Source organism: Rutilus rutilus (genome assembly GCF_951802725.1).
Source record: "Rutilus rutilus genome assembly, chromosome: 13".
In the NCBI taxonomy this organism is placed as follows: Eukaryota; Metazoa; Chordata; class Actinopteri; order Cypriniformes; family Leuciscidae; genus Rutilus; species Rutilus rutilus.
Window position 1 is genome coordinate 37,610,319 of NC_140218.1, and position 20,068 is coordinate 37,630,386.

Genomic DNA, 20,068 nt, shown 5'->3' on the forward strand with positions numbered 1-20,068 from the left:
TGTCAAATTTGCTGTGTGGATCTAGTTTAGAATTTGCAGAGTAATTTGAGAGTTGAGACTCATTTCAGCCTTAAAATATGCTACACTACTGAAGTACTGAAGGATTTCTTCTTAAGTCCTGTAGTTAGAACTACAGAAGAGACATGCTAATGTTGCTGTTGTCTACAAGAAACACTGATTCAGACCTCCATGTAAACATGCGTCACTGGACAATTGCTGACAGCATTTGCTGCATGTCTGTTCCAGTAGCGGCTGTGTGGCAAAAGTCAGTTTCCATAGTGATTGCGGTGAATGCAGTAGATTAGTAGCACAGTGTAGTGAGGAGAGAGTGCAGACGTTGTGACGTGCCCATAGTGTTCTGTGCATGACGAACCCTTAAAAACAGAAGTCCGCATTTCAATGATTCATTCAAAACGATTGATCTCTAATGTTAGCAAACACACCATATGTTGGTGTGTGTGCGTAGATGTTTATTAACAATGAAGGGGGAAGTATTGCAATTTTTTGAAGAATAAATGATGAAGCTTATTAAATTCTGGCTTAAACGTTTAGTCCTTTCTGCAACTCGAGTGCAATTTTGAAGCCAATTTTTGAAAAATGAAACAAATGAAAGTTTACTATTTGCTAATGAAAGGAGACAAAAAACCTGAAGATATCAATGGGAGCAAACCCCAGCAGAAACACCAATATAACAAGGAGGCTGAGACCATTTTGCTGTTGCCTAGCAACACTTGAACAAAAATTTAAAATGATTTCGATGTATATTTTTATATAACCCTCCTGAATGGTCTGCAGTGCTCACACAGAACCTGGTTCACTTAGATCCCACTGCACTTATAACCGACAATATATTGGTCAAGATTGGCAAACTCAGGTCAGAGACGCTGGACACGAGCATTCTCAGATACTAGCGGCACTAGAAGGATTGATCACTCTCTTACAGCCAATGGGATTTGCATATTTCATTAGAACAAAAGTCATTATGGGTTAAACAAATCAATTGTGTCTTTTTTTTTTTCTGCAATTGCGCAAACTATGAAGACTTCCTCAGTTTACAGATTAACTAAATAATCCACTTAAGATGATCTATACATAAGTCTGATAAACAATAAATGGATATCATAGTTATTTTAGATCGTACAATTTAAATGTATTTGTCGGTTTATAATTTACATAATATGAAAGTGTATTTGTTTTTTATGCTTTGTATGATGGCATCCAAATGAACAGTATTTTTTTTTACACCAAAATGATATGATTTCATTTGACTGCATACACCTGACTGCATTAGGTTACGTCACAGAAAGTCAAATCAGTTTTTTCTTTTCAAAAACACAAAACAACAGACTCCAAACTACAGTAAAGTTCATTTTAAATCATTACTTTGAAGATCCTTGATAGGCAGCACTAAGATGATGATCACATATATCTCTCTCTAAATGAGTCCGTCTGGGAATATCATGGGTGTCACCAGCAAGCCAAAAGTACTCAAGCATCCACAGCAGGTGCATAAATATGTCATGTTTTCTCAGCCCATAACCGAAGGGAGATGCAGCCAGATGGAGTGCAAATACTAAATTTCATGTAGTATCATTAGTAGGTTAGTTCACCCCTCATTGGTTCACCATCTGCTTCCAATTGAGTTCTCCAGTCTGAGCCAAGCTCCGAGAGAGGAGGTGAAATCTATACCACTCTGACCCAAATCCCACATGGAGTTCATTCACTTTTCATTAACCAATGTTTACTGACATTCACAATTCTGTCCTTTATGGTTTTAGAATAAATCAAAAACCTAACTAAAAAGTAAGGTCATGACATATATTCTGGACGGACTGAAAATGTTGAAAATGCTTACCACATATTTCTGGTCAAGACTGCGCTGTGTGCCAGGACATTTATGCGTCCGATAAAAGATAGTGTCCAAGACTTTCTTCCTCTGAAGTGTCCTCAGTTTCAGATGAGGAACGATATTTCCCTGCTCACCTGTTCTGCTCCTCATCTGCCATATTTATGATAATATATTTTGATATGAAGTGGGCTGGGTTTGAGGATTGCAATTCTTCTTCAGAATGAGCAATGAATGCATGAGTTCATTTGTACCTCGTGGCAGCCCCAGATGTGTGTGAGCAAATTAATGAAACATGAATTTTGCATTAAATTCCAAAATGTTGGTAATATTCTACTGAGATCAGAATCATTTTCTTTGTGTACGAAGTTAACATATGCACATAAAGGTAAAGACTTGCGTGCCTGACCTGAATATGTGTGTGTGTATCCGTTGGGGGGTGTTGACTTTCACATGACATTGACGCTCTGTAAATGTTGAGTAGCTGCTGATCTCAGACAGGATTCAGCACCAGTGGCGTGTGGACAGCTCCCGCAGGACCGCTTTACATGGACACAACACTCATCTCTGGAAGTTTACAACTCAGAGAGCAATCCACGGACACCTCGCTGCATGACACACGGGCACATTTCCTTTGGAAAACAGTCATAATTCACTGTAAGTAGATGGAAATGATTTTCAATGTTTCACTGATTTGAAAATGTTCAAGTGTGTGTGTTTATGTGCATGCATTACAATAGTAAATACATCAAAAGATAGACGAAAAAAACATAATTGAGAAGCTAAATCGTTCTATCGAAAAAATATATATTTAAATTGACTGTCATGAAAGACAGTTCTGTCTCAGAGACGGCAGATCTCTTAGTGTGTGTGTGTGTGTGTGTGTGTGTGTGTGTCGCCTTCGAATTCAAACCGCGGACTGCGTTTGCAGGGGGAAAAAACAACAACAAAAAACACAATGATTTCGTGTGATTCGGTGTCTTCAGGTTAACCGAAACTGTGTCGAGTTCGATCGGGGGTTTGTGTGGATCTCTACTGCTGTCTGAAATCAGAGACATGGCGACAAACAACACCAAAAACACCGATGGACAAGTTGTGACGGAACTCAACGAGATCACAACTAACGACAAACCCAAATCAGAGGACGCCAAACCAGAGAAGAAGAAGAAAGACATTCCAGTCAGAGAAACTTGGGGTGGGAAATTTGATTTTCTGCTGTCATGTGTGGGCTACGCCATCGGCCTGGGGAACGTGTGGAGATTTCCTTATCTGTGCGGGAAAAACGGCGGAGGTAAGAGACGCTTCTCCAAGAGAGTCTGAGTCTGAGATGTTGTGCCAGGGTGTGTGTGTGTGTGTGTGTGTGTGTGTGTGCTTTGTGTTGCTGTGCACAGCCCCACTTGGTGCTTTCATGTATTTCTGTGTTGATTCCAGGGGCTTTCTTGATTCCTTATTTTTTGACGCTATTTTTTGCGGGAGTTCCTCTGTTTTTTCTTGAATGCGCTCTTGGACAGTACACATCCATTGGCGGCCTTGGGGTTTGGAAACTAGCTCCAATGTTCAAAGGTATATCATTTCTATTCAGCAAAATACGAGCTGGTTTCTTGAAGTGTGTGAGACCTTCAGTAAATGCAGTAGATGAGTAGATTTAAATGCATGAGTCATGTGTTGTAAGATGCTCGCAGATCTTCCAGTTTGAAAACAAATGATCTAATAAGGCATCTATAATGCTGGATAAAAGCCGTACTGTACATGCTGGCTTTGACCAGGTGGTTCACATTCTGCTTTGAATGTAAGTTATAACACAATCTGTCATAACTACAGGTGTTGGTCTTGCTGCCGCTGTTCTCTCATTCTGGCTGAACATTTACTACATTGTCATCATTGCCTGGGCCATTTACTACTTATACAACTCCTTTACCACTGTAAGCATTCCTCGTCACGTGTGCTTCCATATATATACATATATATATTGGCATGTTTAGGTCTGGGGTATTTATTAAATAAAAAAGATGTAAAGCATTGTTCTACTCTTTGTAGGAGCTTCCATGGAAAACTTGTAACAATCCATGGAACACAGACAGATGTTATACAAACTACAGCATAGTAGACACCACCAATCTCACCAGTGCTGTCATGGAGTTTTGGGAGTAAGATTTGATGAAAAAATGGATGTGCATGACCTTCTTTGACCTTTGTACATTAATCTGTCTTGTTGTCAAGTGTAATTGTGTTGCATGATGTGCTTATACAGACGCAATGTGCATCAAATGACTGATGGCTTAGAAAAACCTGGTGAAATTCGTGCTCCACTTGCAATAACACTGGCCATTGCCTGGGTCCTCGTGTACTTCTGTATCTGGAAAGGTGTTAGCTGGACAGGAAAGGTGAGATGTCTTTGTTGGTCTGTCTTCAGGGCTTCGGTCTGGAATTTGAGTGAGTTCGTAATAATTTCACTGCATTAACTGTAAAGCACACATGGTTGCATTAAACTGTGTGGATCTATGAGTTTCTTGTCCCGTGAAAGCAATGCACAATATTTCCTGCAGTTCCTTTTTTTACAAGCATTTACATGCTGAACAAATACACTTTGGGAATATCTGATAGAGAAATCAATGTTTTGCAGGTGGTTTACTTCTCTTCCACCTACCCGTACTTCATGTTGTTCATTCTGTTCATCCGTGGAGTGTCCCTGCCTGGGGCTAAAGAGGGAATCTTGTTCTATATCACTCCTGACTTTGAGAAGCTGAAGGAGTCTGAGGTAATTTCACACGTTTAATCATTCAAACGAGATCCAACAGACCCAGTCTAGCTGATAAATAGCTTGATTTTCCGTCTTAGGTTTGGCTGGATGCTGCAACACAGATTTTCTTCTCCTATGGTTTGGGTTTAGGCTCCCTTATTGCTCTGGGCAGCTACAACCCTTTCAATAACAATGTGTACAGGTATGAATGACGCAGTGACATGATCTTTTTAAAATTCAGTTAGTATAACTTGACCCTGTTTCAGGCAGGCCCCTAAACTTTGATTTGACCTCGAGCATTTCTTTTTTGATGCTGTGAATAATGTTTGCTTGAAAATGTGAACAAGCCAGCCTTCTAACTGTGACTGACTGTCACGATGTTCCCTGTCTTCAGGGAATTTGAGTGAGTTTGTATGAATAGTGAGAATTAATGTCAAATTAAACAGTTGATTCTGGATTTGGCTATATGTCGTTTACATAATCCATCTTCTCCTTAAATGCCAAACTGATGTGCGGTTTCCAGGTCAGGTGTGTTTTATAGATGCTTATAGCACATTTGAAGACCAAATCCTTTCCCCCTTTTTTCTGCAGGGATTCTATCATTGTGTGCTGTATAAATTCCTTCACTAGTATGTTTGCTGGATTTGTGATTTTCTCTATTGTGGGCTTCATGGCACATGTCACAAAGAGACCAATAGCTGATGTAGCTGCATCCGGTAATCAATTTTACATAATTTTTTACAATATTTCACTTTAAAGTAGTGCTATTTAAAAAAAGTTCAAATCTAGACATTTCTTTCCGATAACTGAAATGCTTTGTTTTTTCATGGCTTACACAGGTCCCGGTTTGGCATTTTTAGCTTATCCAGAAGCTGTGACGCAGTTGCCCGTCTCCCCGTTGTGGGCTATTCTCTTCTTCTCCATGCTGCTGATGCTGGGAATCGACAGTCAGGTGAGAATATCTCATATTCAAGCTCTGACCTAGAAACAGAAGTGAACGGGATCTGTTTGGTACTCCAGCATATCCGTGGCGGTGTCCCTGGTGGCCACACAAGGAAACATAAGGAGCATTAAAAGACTTAATTAGCCCTCAGCCCAATCGAATCTTTTGATGCTGATTTCTGCCTTTATGGCTACAAGATTTTAAACTGATGTTCTTTATCCCTTAAGCTGGAGTTTTGGTATTGTTCAGTGGCAATGTTCAAATAAAACCAAACTGAATCCCGACCCTGTGGCATAAAAAAAAAAAAAAGTTGTGTTTTATTGTTTTTAGGTTTTTTTTCTTTGTTTTTGGGAAGTCATAAAAAAGCTACAATCTGATTGGATAAGCCATGTTCAAAGTGTAATAGCTAATACACACACACCTGTGCTCATAGGTTTATTGAATGCAACAACAAAGAGCCATGAAAAAAGTTTGCCATATAAACGCAATATAACATCCTCATTGTTGACACTGTCCTGCAGTTCTGCACAGTGGAGGGCTTCATCACGGCTCTGGTGGACGAGTTCCCACGGGTGCTCAGGAAGAGGAGAGAGATTTTCATTGCATGTGTTTGCGTTGTGTCCTACGCCATCGGGCTGTCCAATATCACACAGGTAATCAGTCTTGAATATGATGAGGAGTGATTGCAGGATACAGGGACTTAAATGACACGCTTGTGTTTTTCCTGTGTTAGGGTGGCCTCTATGTGTTTAAACTCTTCGACTATTACTCAGCCAGTGGGATGTGTCTGCTCTTCCTGGTGTTCTTTGAGTGCATCTCAATCTCCTGGTGCTATGGTGAGTCCTTTTTCCGTCCTGTTACACTGTGTCTGTGTTTTGCATTGTGCTCAACCTTTGCACTGTACAGCATTATAAAGCTGGACACAAAGGCTTTGGTCGTCAGTCATTAATAATTCTGTCATGACAAAAGTGCACCCAGTGGGACAGGACCACTCTGATTGCAAAATTATGGTACATCAACGCCATTACTGTGACAAAAAATACTTTTGTATACATTTGCATATTGTATATTTTTGTTAATTGCGTGTGATGTGTGCAAATGTATGTGTATGTATGTATGAATGTATGTGCAAAGTTTTATTTTACCATGACAATAAATCTTGAATTTTGAATAGACCAGCCAATTAATGTGTACAGTTGGTACTCAACCAGAATAATACTTTTACCGCCGCCGTTCCCGCGGCCGTAAAATTGCGGGTGTGCATTTGCTGCCTTTTACCGCTAAGAGGCGCTACAACCACAGAGTTTATTCCCTTTGCGATGCAAAATAAGAAATACAGAATCTTATTCTTGCGACATTTTAAATTTGTATTGCCAAAGATATTGCAGCTAAGTTAAACAATTAAAACAGTACAAAATGAAAATATTTCAAAGCAAGAACAGGCGCTTTTCTTTGCCTCTCTCTCGCAGACGCGCTGGATCTCTTTTTAGGAAGTTTCTTTTGTCTGCGCGCGGGTCTCTCTCGAAATGAAACACTTCAGGGTAAAAACCCCTCATACAGCTGATAATACTGTATATGTCGCTGCGTGTCGTCCACACAAATCACGAAAGAAAAACTGTAACAAATTATTTAGCTTTTGTTGCCTCAAAGACACAGAATGCCTAGTTGAATTCACCTTACAGTAATACGAGGTTGATCGTGAATTAAAGCGCTCTGTGTCTGCTGATCACTCACATTCTTTTGTCAACAGTTCATGTTTAGATAATGCCAGATTGTTAACAATCACACACACTGCTCAAACACTAATACTCTACAAAACCAGTTGAAACAACTGGATTGAACACTTCACTTGAAATTTTGTGTAAAAAACTTTAAATACAATAAAGAAAACTACAATATTTAGGCTATAATTTAATAAGATTGAGAGATTTATCCTTAAAATAATTTTGCCTTTGCCTGCTCATCAGACTATCCGATCAAAATAATTCAGCAGAAGCTGGGATGTTTAGACCAGAAGGAAATCCCCGTCCACCCCTGGCAAATCGCCTTGCTTAAAACCATGTTTTTAAAAACTCTTTCTGTAGCCTATAGGAACCCCAATATATATATATATATATATATATATATATATATATATATATATATATATATATAACAGAAATGCTTTTGAAATTACGATTGGAATTATTATACAGATCTAAATTCAGTCATTCTTTTGGATAATATTTGTTCCTTAGTGTAAAATGGAAATGCATGCTAATTTTATTTTATATATATATAAGCAAAAACCGATATAGGGTAACAGAGTTTTAGAACTAGACAAATATCTCTGCTTTAATAATATAAAATGCATTAATAATATAAAAATGACTGTAGTCCATGTTTGAACCCGTGTCATCTAAATGATCGAAACCTTGTTCTACCACTCGGCTACGAATTTACTCACTGAGAAGTGCCCAAAAGTTCGTTTCTCCACCAGAGTGTGTTCGCTCACACGAGCGAGAAACACTCTTCATTCGTCTCATTCCTCATTAGAATACTAAAAATAATCAGCTTCACTGCACCTAATTTATTTTTGTTTGTTATTTTTGTTATTTTTTGTTTTTTGTTATGGCGCTGCTCCCCCGGGGAATAGGCTTCTGTTGCCCACCGACGTCTACAATATGAAATATAGGCTATATTATTGTCGTCTCTATTTTGAACTTTTTTCTATTCTGTTTACCATAGTTGTAGTATTTCATCCTCACTGTTAACTTGACATTAACCCCACTTACATTTCAAAATGCGGCAATTGCTGCTGTTTTGCACAATATCCCTTTGCGCCCCCTGGCGGTCATTTCGCGAATGACTTTGAAATGCGACTGGTTTATTTTTACCGCGGTGGTTTTGCCGCGCCGGCTGGTGTTCTGGTTGACTACATACTGTATGTAAGGAAACAGAATTGAATTACAAACTGAAGTTGGTAACCATCATAAATTCAAAGTTGTGACAAGTATGACAAAAATATTGCTTAAGATTGTCGTTTTCATTGATATTGACATGTCATTCATTGAAATTGATTTGTCATTCATTCATTTAGTCCCTCTCCTTCAGCACTACATTGGCCTTGGTTTGTCTGTAGCTTCTATTTCTCAAGCTCTTTTTTCCTGTTTATGGCACGGTCATTTGGGACTGCTACATCCCCACTTCCTTTTTTCTGCCAGTTTCTTGCCATTACTTGGTTATGAATTAGTGTTTGATGCTTCTGCCTGCAGGTGCTGAATAGTCTCATGAGCTTTCTTCTAGAGTCTCTGTACCTTGAGTTACTGACATTGTTAACTCTGTATATGTCCCCCGATATGTCTATTGGCATCATTAGTGCTTTTGCTTTCCCTCTGTCCTCAACTAAGGCCATTGGTAGGATTTCTCAGTGTTTGCTTCCTTTGCTGTCTGCTAGTTTGACATTTCAGGGAGGGGCCTATTTTTCCATGGATCTTCCTGGCATTTTTCCCATTAATCCAATCTGTCAATCAGCAGCTGCCTGGGAAATTGTATTAGCTCCTCATCTTTGAGAGTAACGTGTCTGATATGCAATGAAGCCTTCACAATTTTGAATCCAGTTCAACCCTTTCTGTCCTTATCATGTTTTGTTTTTTTTTTTTTTTACCTTTATTTTACCAGGTAGGCCGATTGAGAACAAATCCTCATTTGCAACGGCGACCTAGCCAAGATAAGGCGAAAAATGTGCTAGACAACATAGAGTTACATAATAAATACACAGAACACAGGAGTGCAAATTTACAAATTACAGTGAAACAAAATAAGGCAATACAAAATCAAGAAAAAGGATAAGATAAATGTGGTTCTGTTGAGCAACATAAATAAGGCACAAGCAAATGTATTTTAAGATTTAAAAAAAAATGTTTGCCCTCTTTACAACCATCCTATCACACGTTTGTTTTAGTTTTTTTTTTGGTTGAATGACATTTCCATGTCTTTGCTCTTGATCAGAGGAACTCAAATTTAAATCTTTGTTGTCCATTCAACAATTTTCCACTGAGCTGAGGGTCCGCAGACTCCACAGGACTATATTACCTCTAGATTCTCAATATGAATCTCTCGTCTCGTTAAGGTTTTTTTTTTTTTTTTACTTCCATGTTTAATGGGTAATTTTGCTCAAAATACATTTGCTTTGATGATTTATAGTGGTGCTTATTGTTAGCACTCTTAACAATCGCCACCATCTTGGTGCAAATAAAGCACATGCTGTAGGTTTGGTGCTTCTTTTGGTAAGAATGTCTTCCAATCTTTTGCGAATGCACAATTTTCCTTGTCAAGTCAAGTCACCTTACATTTACATTTAGTCATTTAGCAGACGCTTTTGTCCAAAGCGACTTACAAATTAGGACTAAATTAAGCGAGTCATAGTGAAGAGGCAAAAACAATGCAAGAAGTGCTCAAAATACGAAGTTCAGGCATTATTCAGAGTAGCATCAGCCCGATAAGCGACGATTTAAAAGAAAAGGAATTTTTCTAGCCAGTGCAGAGAGATGAACAGAAGAGTGACGTGGGCCCTCTTGGGCTCATTGAAGACAAGACGAGCTGTAGCATTCTGAATCATTTCTAGAGGTTTAGTTGCACATGATGGAAGTCCAGCCAGAAGAGCATTGCAGTAATCAAGCCTAGCGATAACCAGGGCCTGGACGAGAAGTTGTGTTGCATGCTCAGTTAGGAAAGGCCTGATCTTCCTGATGTTGTGCAATGCAAACCTGCATGATCGAGCTGTCTTTGAAATGTGGTCTGTGAAGGTCAGCTGGTCATCAAATGTTACTCCAAGATTTCTGACCGACCTTGATGGGGTGATTGATGATGAATCAGGCTGGATGGTGAAGTCATGCTGTAGAGATGGATTGGCAGGGAGGACGAGAAGCTCAGTCTTTGCCAGGTTGAGCTGCAGGTGATGTTCCTTCATCCATGTCGAGATGTCCGCCAGACAGCTTGAGATACGTGGAGCTACTGTGGGATCATCTGGTTGAAATGAGAGGAAGAGCTGTGTGTCATCAGCATAGCAGTAGTAGGAGAAACCATGTGCCTGTATGATGTGTCCCAGTGATGTGGTGTAGACGGAAAAGAGGAGGGGACCAAGAACTGAACCCTGAGGAACCCCTGTGGTCAGTTGATGTGCTCTGGATACCTCGCCTCTCCATGCGACCCCTGAAGGACCTACCTGTGAGATAGGACTCAAACCATTGGAGTGAAGTTCCTGTGATGCCCAGTGATGAGAGGCTGGACAGAAGGATCTGATGATTCACAGTGTCGAAGGCAGCAGATCCAGGAGAATGAGAACTGAAGATTTGGAAGCAGCTTTTGCGATCTGTAGGGCTTCTGTGACCGACAGTAATGCAGTCTCAGTTGAATGCCCTTTCTTGAAGCCAGATTGGTTGACATCCAGCTGGTTGTTCAGAGACAAGTAGGATGTTACTTGGTTGAAAACAGCTCTTTCAAGTGTTTTCGCAATGAATGGTAGGAGAGATATAGGTCTGTAATTCTCTACTGTGGAGTTACCCGAGCCTGCTTGAATGCAGTAGGGAAAGTGCCAGTATGGAGGGATGAGTTGATGATGTGTGTGAGTGATGGTAGAAGTGTGGGAGAGATGGCTTGTAGAAGGTGTGAGGGGATGGGGTCTAGAGGGCAGGTGGTAGGATGACTGGAGAGGAGAAGTGTAGATACTTCTTCCTCGGTTAGCGAGGAGAAGGAGAACAGCGGGATATTGGCTGTGGAAGGGGTCGGTCTGGGTTCCTGTGTGTGTGGAGCTGAGAACTGACTGCTGATAGTTGTTGTTTTGTAGGTGAAGAAGTTCGCAAAATCGTCAGCAGTTAAAGAGGAGGCGGGTGGTGGTGGAGGTGGACAGAGGAGAGAGTTGAATGTCTTGAAGAGTGATCGTGTGTTGGAGGAGCTGTTGATCTTGTTGTGGAAGTATAAAGATTTTGCAGCATGAACATCCACAGAAAAGGAAGAGAGGAGAGATTTATACATACTCAGGTCAGATGTGTCATTTGATTTGCGCCATTTCCTCTCCGCTGCCCTGAGTTCGGTCCGGTGTTCACGAAGAACCTCAGATAACCAGAGGTTAGAGGGAGTAGCGCGTGCTGGCCTGGAGGAGAGAGGGCAGATATTGTCTAGAGAAGAGGTTAGAGTGGAGCATAAGGTATCTGTTGCGGTATTCACATCCAGAGATGAGAATTGTGAGGGTGAGGGAAGAGAAGATGACACGGCAGAGGAAAGATGGGTGGGAGAAAGTGAGCGCAGGTTTCGTCTGAAATAGAGGTCTTCACGGGTCCAAAAATTCATGCCCGAACCCGAAAGAGACCCGTAATGTGCTACACCGAACCGACCCGGACCCGTCTATTTTTTCAAAAGCTGGACCCGGACCCGTGCAAAACCGAGAAATGCTTAACCGGACCCGACCTGGACCCGTCTATTATTTCAAAAGCTGGACCCGAAACCGCCGGGAAGACACAGACCCGACTGGACCCGATTGTCACATATTCCACCTTAAACTGCTATTACAAGTCAATAAACCTGTTGCGAAAAATACAACTTTTTGTCTTACCTTTAGTTTGTCAGATTCAGACTCGATGCAGAGCAGAGAGCACGGAGATGATAGCAAATAAATAACGTCAGCGGCCATGCCATGGCACTGAAAGAGCAATCGTTATTATAGTTCAAAAGGGCAAATAGTCAAAGTTATAAACAAGACGGTTAATTTATATTGTAAAATCTAAAGCGAATTTATATTGTCCCTCACTGAAGCTCTGGTAACTGGTTGCCATAGAAACATGGCACGCGCTTGAGACTGCACATGCGCGCTAGCTGGATCAACCTAAAATATGCTTTTTAACGCAATTTATTTTGAGCGTCAAAGTAAATATTCATGTGACAGTTCACCTCAGATTATGTTGCTGATTTGAAATATATTAAATATGAGTGTGTCTAGACTCAAGTCTGCAAGCATTTTTGAGATTTGAACTTTTATTTACTACTGTCACGTAATAGGAACAGAAACTCAAAATGACACTTAGCTACATAGTAGTAGCCTAGTACATATATCAATAATTACTGCCAAAAATAAAACATATAAATAAAATAAACTAATATAACAAAATAATGATCTGATTCCCCACTGCACACAAAACCATGCATGGCAACAAACCATTTAATGATGGCTATATGACTTAATTAAACAAACATGAAACATCTTGAACTGTGCATTCTGTGCAATCAACGTGCATTCAATTATTTGCTTGCGAGTTTATATTTATATTCAACATAAATGTTCTTGAAGCCTTGCCCTAAAAAAATTTTAAATTAAATATTCAATGCTAATATGCAATGCAACAAAAAATAACATCAGCTCTCTAAGCTGTGCTTGTCTTATCTTTAATAAAGTGGTGCATAGACAGAGGTCTAGTAGGGCTGCTTTAATTTTCATGTTTGGCCTACATGTTGCTATTCAGAAACAGCAAAGCATTTACACTAGCAGTGCTGAGGCAGGTCCGACGATTCTCCAACGTGCGACCAGAGATGCTGAAGGCTGACTCACGACTCACACTAGATGCAGGCACACAGAGTATTTTTCTTGCCAGTTGTGCCATTGATGGAAACATATTTTGGTTGTGTTTCCAAAAACTAAGAATGTCTCTATCATTTTCCATTGTGGGCTTGTGCTTTAAATATTGTTCTAGTTCATCAACCCCGGTATCCAGTTACGCATCCTCGACGTCAGCCCACTGGCTAAAGTGTTGCACTGGTCCTGGTCCTGGTGCTGACCCAGCCATCTCCTCTATATCCTCCTCTTGCATCTGCTGGGCATTCACCTCAGTTGTAGCTTTTTAGGGAAGCTGGCCAACTCTCCACGTGCACTTTCATATATTTCCTCCCTCTCTTTTGCGGTGAACATCCGAAGCTGCTTGAATTTTGGCCAGAGCAGCTTTTCATGTTGTCCCAGAACTATCCGTTCAGCCAAAAGTCCCATGCACCTATTAAATAGAATAGAATTAGTTGAATAATCCATCAAAAAACACACTAAAAAATATAGCAAACAGTGAAAAAATTAAATGCATAATAATAATTATTATTTTATTTTATTTTAGCACATGTACATATACAGGCAATCTGTTAGAAAATTAGAAGAGTAATTATTAGACACTTACCTGTGTTTCAGTATCCTGAGCGGCACTGGATCAGCTTGGGACTGTGATATTTGGCAGTGTGTCATCAGCGTGGTTTTCCAGAGGGCCACTAAGTTAATTGTACAATATTTTGAGCCACTGAGCTCTTCAGTTGCCTGCTTAAAAGGCTGCAGGAATTGGACAAGCATCTGAAGAATGTCTTTGGATATGTGACTCATGCGATGCATCTCTCCTCGTTCAAGCAGAATGGACTGAATATCTTCAAATGCATTAAGCACAGATTTGACCATCTCCAGTTTAGTATTCCATCTTGTTTCACATTCTTGTTTCAAAGACTGCTTAAGTCGTAGTTGTAATCCAGAGTGTTTAAAAAATTGTGTCAGGGTCTTGCATTGCTCAATGCGACTTCTTACTTTTTTCAGTTCTTCCTCATCTCCATCATGCTCTTCATCACCTTCCTTAGACTTCATAAAGGTGTGCTTCAGCACTGTATTCAGTACGTGTGCTATACAGCTTTTGTGCACCCATCGGGAGAGCGCTGCCTGCACATTTGCACCTTGGTCACTGACAAACACAAGTCTGTCGATCTCATCTGGGACCAGACCAAATTCACCTAGTTGCTTGAGCAGTTCTGTCTTCAGGTTTAAAGCTGTTTTCTTTGCCCCGGATGGAAATGCACATGTACATATGATCCTGGTATTAAACTCCCAGGCATCATCTATATAATGCAGTGTGATGCAGGTGTAACTGACCTTCCTATGGTCATCTGTCCACATATATGTGGATGCTCCGCATGCCAGTCCTTCAGCTATGGCTTTCCTAACTGTTGGCAGGAGCTCTGCTCTGAGACTTTCGTATTTTTTCTGTGTGAAACGAGATACCGTCACACCAGAAGGAAGTAAGTCCTTCACATTACATGTGTTGCTCCCGTGTCTAATATTGTCTGCGCCAAGTCGGTGAACGCGGGAGTTTCAAACATGCTAAAGGCCCTTAAATCCTTTGCGCAGACTTTAGTGCATTTTTCCAAAATCGCATCCTTTGCTTTTTTTGGAACTACACCCAATCTAAGAAAAGGCGCCACTGAAGATTGGGTCAAAACAGTTTTACCACACGACCTGGTGTGCTTTAAAAGATGCGATGTGCCAGTTTTTGTTGAATCAAACTTCAACAGTGCGTCACACGTTTTACACTTAACTGCACTTACTTTTTTCTGATGTTCGTCTACAATATGCATGAAGGATGCCCAGACAGAAGAGGTGCCCGTAGGTTTTACTTCTTTATATTCGTTGTTTTTTAGCTTTTTTCGCACATCGCTCATGAAGGTATCCATTATTACCGTGCGTGCCGTGCACTTGCATTAACTCTGAGTCTGCGCGCTCTGCTTCTAACGGCAGGGAGAGAGAGAGAGAGAGAGAGAGAGAGAGAGAGAGAGAGAGAGAGAGATCGCCTTGCACTCACAGGTACAGCTCACAGTTTTCTTTTCCTAATTTTACAAGTTGCAAGTTACAAAAAACACAAGCAGTGTGATCTGACTCCGATCGCACGGGTATTACACAGAATGTTAAACAGACCCGGGACCCGAAGTAATAGATTCGGACCCGACCCGGACCCGGCTGATCATTTAAAATATAGACCCGAACCCGTACGGGGCCCGGGTCGGGTCCCGGGTCGACGGGTCTCGGGTTCACTGTGAAGACCTCTAGTCTGAAAGTGACTGGTGGGGGGGATGGTGGTGCAGGGGTAGAGAGTTGTAGACTGAAAGTTATGAGGAAATGATCTGAAACATGGAGTTACCCAGCTGACCTGGGGGGCGATAAATGACTACAATATGGATCTTATTGGGATCTGTAAGTGTAATAGCATGATATTCAAATGAGTTGTTGTTGCATAGACAAGAGAGCGCTGAGTATTTCCAGTTGTTAGAAATGAGAAACCCTGTACCCCCACCCCTCCCAGACTGGCGAGGGGAGTGAGAGAAAGAGAAATTGCTAGAGAGAGCAGCGGGGGTTGCTGAGTCTTCTGGACGAATCCAGGTCTCAGTCAAGCCCAGGATACTAAGAGTAGAATGAGATGCAAAGGCTGGAATAAAGTCAGCTTTATTGACTGCTGACTGACAATTCCATAGACCCACGGAAAGAGAGAGAGGTGTGTGTGAGGATGAGAGAATGGGACGCAGATTAGCAGTATTGCGCTGCCTTTTGCGCGTGATGAAAGGGCGTTGCCGAGAGATAACAGGAATGTATTGAAAGCACAGGTTGCGTAAGGTGAAAATACGATAAAAGAGGGAAAGGAAATGGAGAAGAAGATACTTAAGTGCCTTCCTGGTGTCCTTGCTCAGTGGAGTCGCACAGTTAGAGTCGATGGTCTTTACACGAGTCGGTCTTCACACGAGGAGGCTGAACATGAGAGCTGAACGCTTCCGCGACAGCGCGCAAATTGCATAGATATAATGCTTTTACAGCTTGAGTGAGGACAGCTGTCTCGGCCGAGCAATTAAGTAAATAAAGCGAAAATGGGCCAAATCGAAACTAGCTGCTAGGAGCCAATACTTAAGTGCAATTAAACTGCAATCATTTTCACACACGGCTGTTATTTAATGTAGCAACGCGTCTAAATAAAATACAGATTTGTGTGAAGTTAAAAATGAAAAATAAGCAGAGAATCGAAGATAGGCTTACCTTGAGTCAAATAGAACATTGAATAACAGGAGAACTGAGTATTCAGATAAAACCACTAGCGCGCTCTTGCCGTGTCCACTATACTGACCGCTTGTCCTGAAGCTATTTATATAGCGCTTTTAACAATATGAATTGTTTCAAAGCATCTTTACAAGCATCTTTCCTATTACCTGATAATAGGAAATTACAGTAACAGAGATTGTTTAGGCTTTACAGCAGCTCTAGAATAAAGTTATTGTCCAGCTAAAGTTAGTTTTGATTGATTGATTCACTTCCGTTGCAAAGATCATTAGATATTAACTTAGGGGCCGCTAACACGACACCGTTCTAACAGAAAACACTCAACGCGCTCCGGCCCGCTCATCCGCACAACAACAGTGCCTGGTGGCTCGAGAACGCACTCCCTGAAATAGGTTCCAAGGTGCAAACAATTATCAGTTATCTCTGCGCAAACCTACGCAACCTGTGCGCAAACACAGATGTCGCACACATACGCATCACGTGTTCAGTCCATAGGTATGCGCGTTTGAATGTATATGTGCGCAGGCGTGTAGTCCTTCTTTACAAATCAACCCTCAACAAACTACTTGTCTGGCCGCGTCCGTTTTATCTGTACAGAGGTAAAGGAAAGGGAAGGAGGCCTTCACAGGGGAGAGTCTAGTTGACACTTCAGGACTGCGTTGTCGTCGTATTCAGGCGCAGATCCTTCGTCAGATCTGGATACAGCCTGGATCCGGCGAACTGCGGTAAACCTCGGGATAAACAAAGACACTAATATTAGCATAGACGCCATCCTTCTTATGATGTAGCAAGTACATCAGGATTTATGGGAAGTGTTCCCGGTTCCGGCTGACCTAATCTATGCAGCCTAACATTGAATTATAGAAGTCTATAATGTGTTATGTGTATGCTAGGTCAAAGAGATGTGTTTTTAGTCTAGTTTTGAACTGAAAGAGTGTGTCTACGTGCAGACTAAGTATCACTTCTTTAGCTGCCCATTTCGCTACTTCATCTGCAAGTCTGTTTTCATTAGCCTCATCCGATTCACCTGTTTTATGACCAGCTACTTTAATGACAGCAAAGTTTCGATGGTTGCTGTGCTGCACTAATGAGCTTGGCTACAGTGTTATGGTGTGAAATTGGTTTTCCGTCTTAGGTTTTGAAATTTCTTTCCTCCCACAATTTAGCAAAGTCATGGACTACGCCGTACGCGTATTTAGAGTCAGTGTATATGTTGATGCACTGACCTTTTGCCAATTGACAAGCTCTCATTAGAGCAATTAAGTCTGCAACTTGTGCTGATTTATATGGCAAAGGATACGCCTCAATTACACGATCAGGTAATTCAACAATAGCATAACCACACAAGTATAAATTGTCATTTGGCTTGAAACAGGATCCATCGATATACCAATGCTTCCCCTCCACCCGGACAGATGTAGACACATCTGGCCTGCAGGCAGTTGAAGTTTGGATTCTGGTCAGGCAGTCGTGGTCATCACTCTGAAATTCACCTTGTGTCAGCAACCTGTGCAAATGTACAGTAGGGCCATGAATAACAGATGTTACTTTCAACGTTAAATTAGCAGTAGCTAACAATATAGCCTCATAGCCTGAACGGCGTTGGGCAGTCATGTGTTGAGTAGAAATGTTATGCATAATGGCTCCTACCTAGTGAGAATTGTGAACTGTGAGTGGATGCGATAAAACAACCTTTTCAGTGTCCTGTACCATGATCGCTGTAGCAGCCACTGCACGCAAACAGGCAGGGAGTCCCCTAGCCACTGAATCAAGGGTTTTAGACAAATAAGCTATTGGACGAAAGGTGCCCCCATGCTCTTGGGCCAGGATTGCAGCGGCTGTGCCTCCACCTTCATGCACGTACAGGTGAAACTCTTGTGTGTAACAAGGAAAGCCAAGGGGAGGAGGTCTTAAGAGGGAGGATTTCAAATGTCTGAATGCTTGATCCATCTCAGTTGTCCATGTAATGTCCTTTTTATCATCCAGCGTAGCTTCTCGCAGGATTTTGTCATACATGGAGCAATAAGGCACCCATAATTGACAGTAATTGACCAGTCCCAGAAAGCTTTGCATTTGCTTCCGTGTTGATGGATGCTTGAACGTAGCGATGGCTTTGACCCTGTCAGCCTTGAAACCAGCCTCTGCTAGAATGTTGCAGACAACTGTAGAGGCAGCAGCACACATGTCCTCAGAGGCACCAGTGACTAGAATGTCATCAGCGTATTGGAGCAGGCAGGTGTCTGGAGGGAGTTTGACATCTTTCAGCGTTGCATGCACTACAGCGGAGAAAACAGCCGGAGAATCTCTGAACCCTTGTGGGAGTCTCGTCCACATGTATTGACAATTCTGAAAGCAAAATGCAAAAAGCGCCTGAGTTTGGCAATCCACAGGAATAGTGAAGAAGGCGGAGCTTAAATCAATGACAGAATAGAATGCATGTTCTGAAGGGATAGAATTTATTATAGTTTGTACATCTGGTACAATAGGAACAAGTGGTTTTATCAAATCCTTCATTTTTCTCAGGTCCTGCGTTAAACGGCAAGAACCATTTGTTTTCTTAATTGGATTGATTGGTGTGATATAAGGTGAATGAGTGTGAACCAGAATGCCTTGAGCCAGTAATTGATCAATGAGGGGTCGAATTCCCTCCCCTTTTTCCTTTGAAAGTGGATATTGCTTTTGAAACACAGGCCAATTTGTTGTCAAATTGGCCACGTATGGATTTACATCAATGAGTCCTACTTCATCCTTATGGGCCGCCCACAACTTGGGATTGACATCAGCTATGTCCTGTCTGAGCTCAGTTGCAGGCACATCCTCAAAGAGAGCACTTCCTGTGTCGGTCGTGAGGGAAAAGGCTGCAGGAAACATGAGTTATAGAGTTAAGAAATAGAGTTTTTTCTTCAAAATGATGTGAAAATCATCCTGCCTAATCATTCACATAAAACAATACATTGATTACAATTTTGTAAGACACTTTGAGGTGTCACATACATGATGAGCCATTCAGTGAGGTGTGTCACTGAGCCACAAGAAAGAATGCTAGGACAATATATATATAAAATTGGTTCACAGTTGGAAACACAGTTGTTGTTGTTGTTTTTTCACAAATTGTGCTTGCAAATTGTATAATATCCAAGGTAAACATTTCTAGTAATTGTGCAGTTAATTGTTCTCATATTGTATTTTCAGTAAGTTTTGGAATATATTCTCTACCCAAATGTGTCACTAATAAAACACAATAAAAATGATTTAAAGAGAAGGCTTATATTGACCTTTTAAGATTTTGTTGACATCTATCCTTATATATATATATTTTTTTTTTTGCTATTTTATTAGAAAGGTTATACAATTACAACAACAATTAAAAAAACAAAACATAATATATATATATTATGTAACATATGAGCAGAAATTGACAACATTATAAACTTATTTGATGTGGCAGTATTTTACAGTAAAAACTTTATAATCTATCCGATTTTTGTAGTCGATTTTTACTCATCTCAGTATAGCAATAGAGTTTGGTAAAAGCTGTTCATTCATTCACACACAAAAACACGATTCATTTTAAACAGTATTTTTGCCAGCTGTAGTAGCTATACAACAGCGCGCATCTGTGCATTCATTCACACACAGAAACGCGATTCATATTTAAACAGTCTTTTT

At 40.9% G+C, this 20,068-nt stretch overlaps 1 protein-coding gene across 1 annotated transcript in view; it reads left to right on the plus strand.

The window, feature by feature from the left end:
- The first annotated feature begins 2,341 nt into the window (after nt 1-2,341).
- slc6a1a (solute carrier family 6 member 1a) overlaps nt 2,342-20,068 on the plus strand; it is a 35,208-nt gene continuing 17,481 nt past the window's right edge. Inside the window, exons 1-12 of the mRNA XM_084427229.1 lie at nt 2,342-2,503; nt 2,833-3,137; nt 3,278-3,409; nt 3,668-3,768; nt 3,884-3,993; nt 4,098-4,230; nt 4,470-4,604; nt 4,685-4,788; nt 5,178-5,302; nt 5,426-5,538; nt 6,051-6,182; nt 6,263-6,365. Of these exons, the coding sequence (XP_084283355.1) occupies nt 2,903-3,137; nt 3,278-3,409; nt 3,668-3,768; nt 3,884-3,993; nt 4,098-4,230; nt 4,470-4,604; nt 4,685-4,788; nt 5,178-5,302; nt 5,426-5,538; nt 6,051-6,182; nt 6,263-6,365 (1,423 nt within the window). The 5' untranslated portion in view covers nt 2,342-2,503; nt 2,833-2,902. The remainder of the gene's footprint in view (nt 2,504-2,832; nt 3,138-3,277; nt 3,410-3,667; nt 3,769-3,883; nt 3,994-4,097; nt 4,231-4,469; nt 4,605-4,684; nt 4,789-5,177; nt 5,303-5,425; nt 5,539-6,050; nt 6,183-6,262; nt 6,366-20,068) is intronic.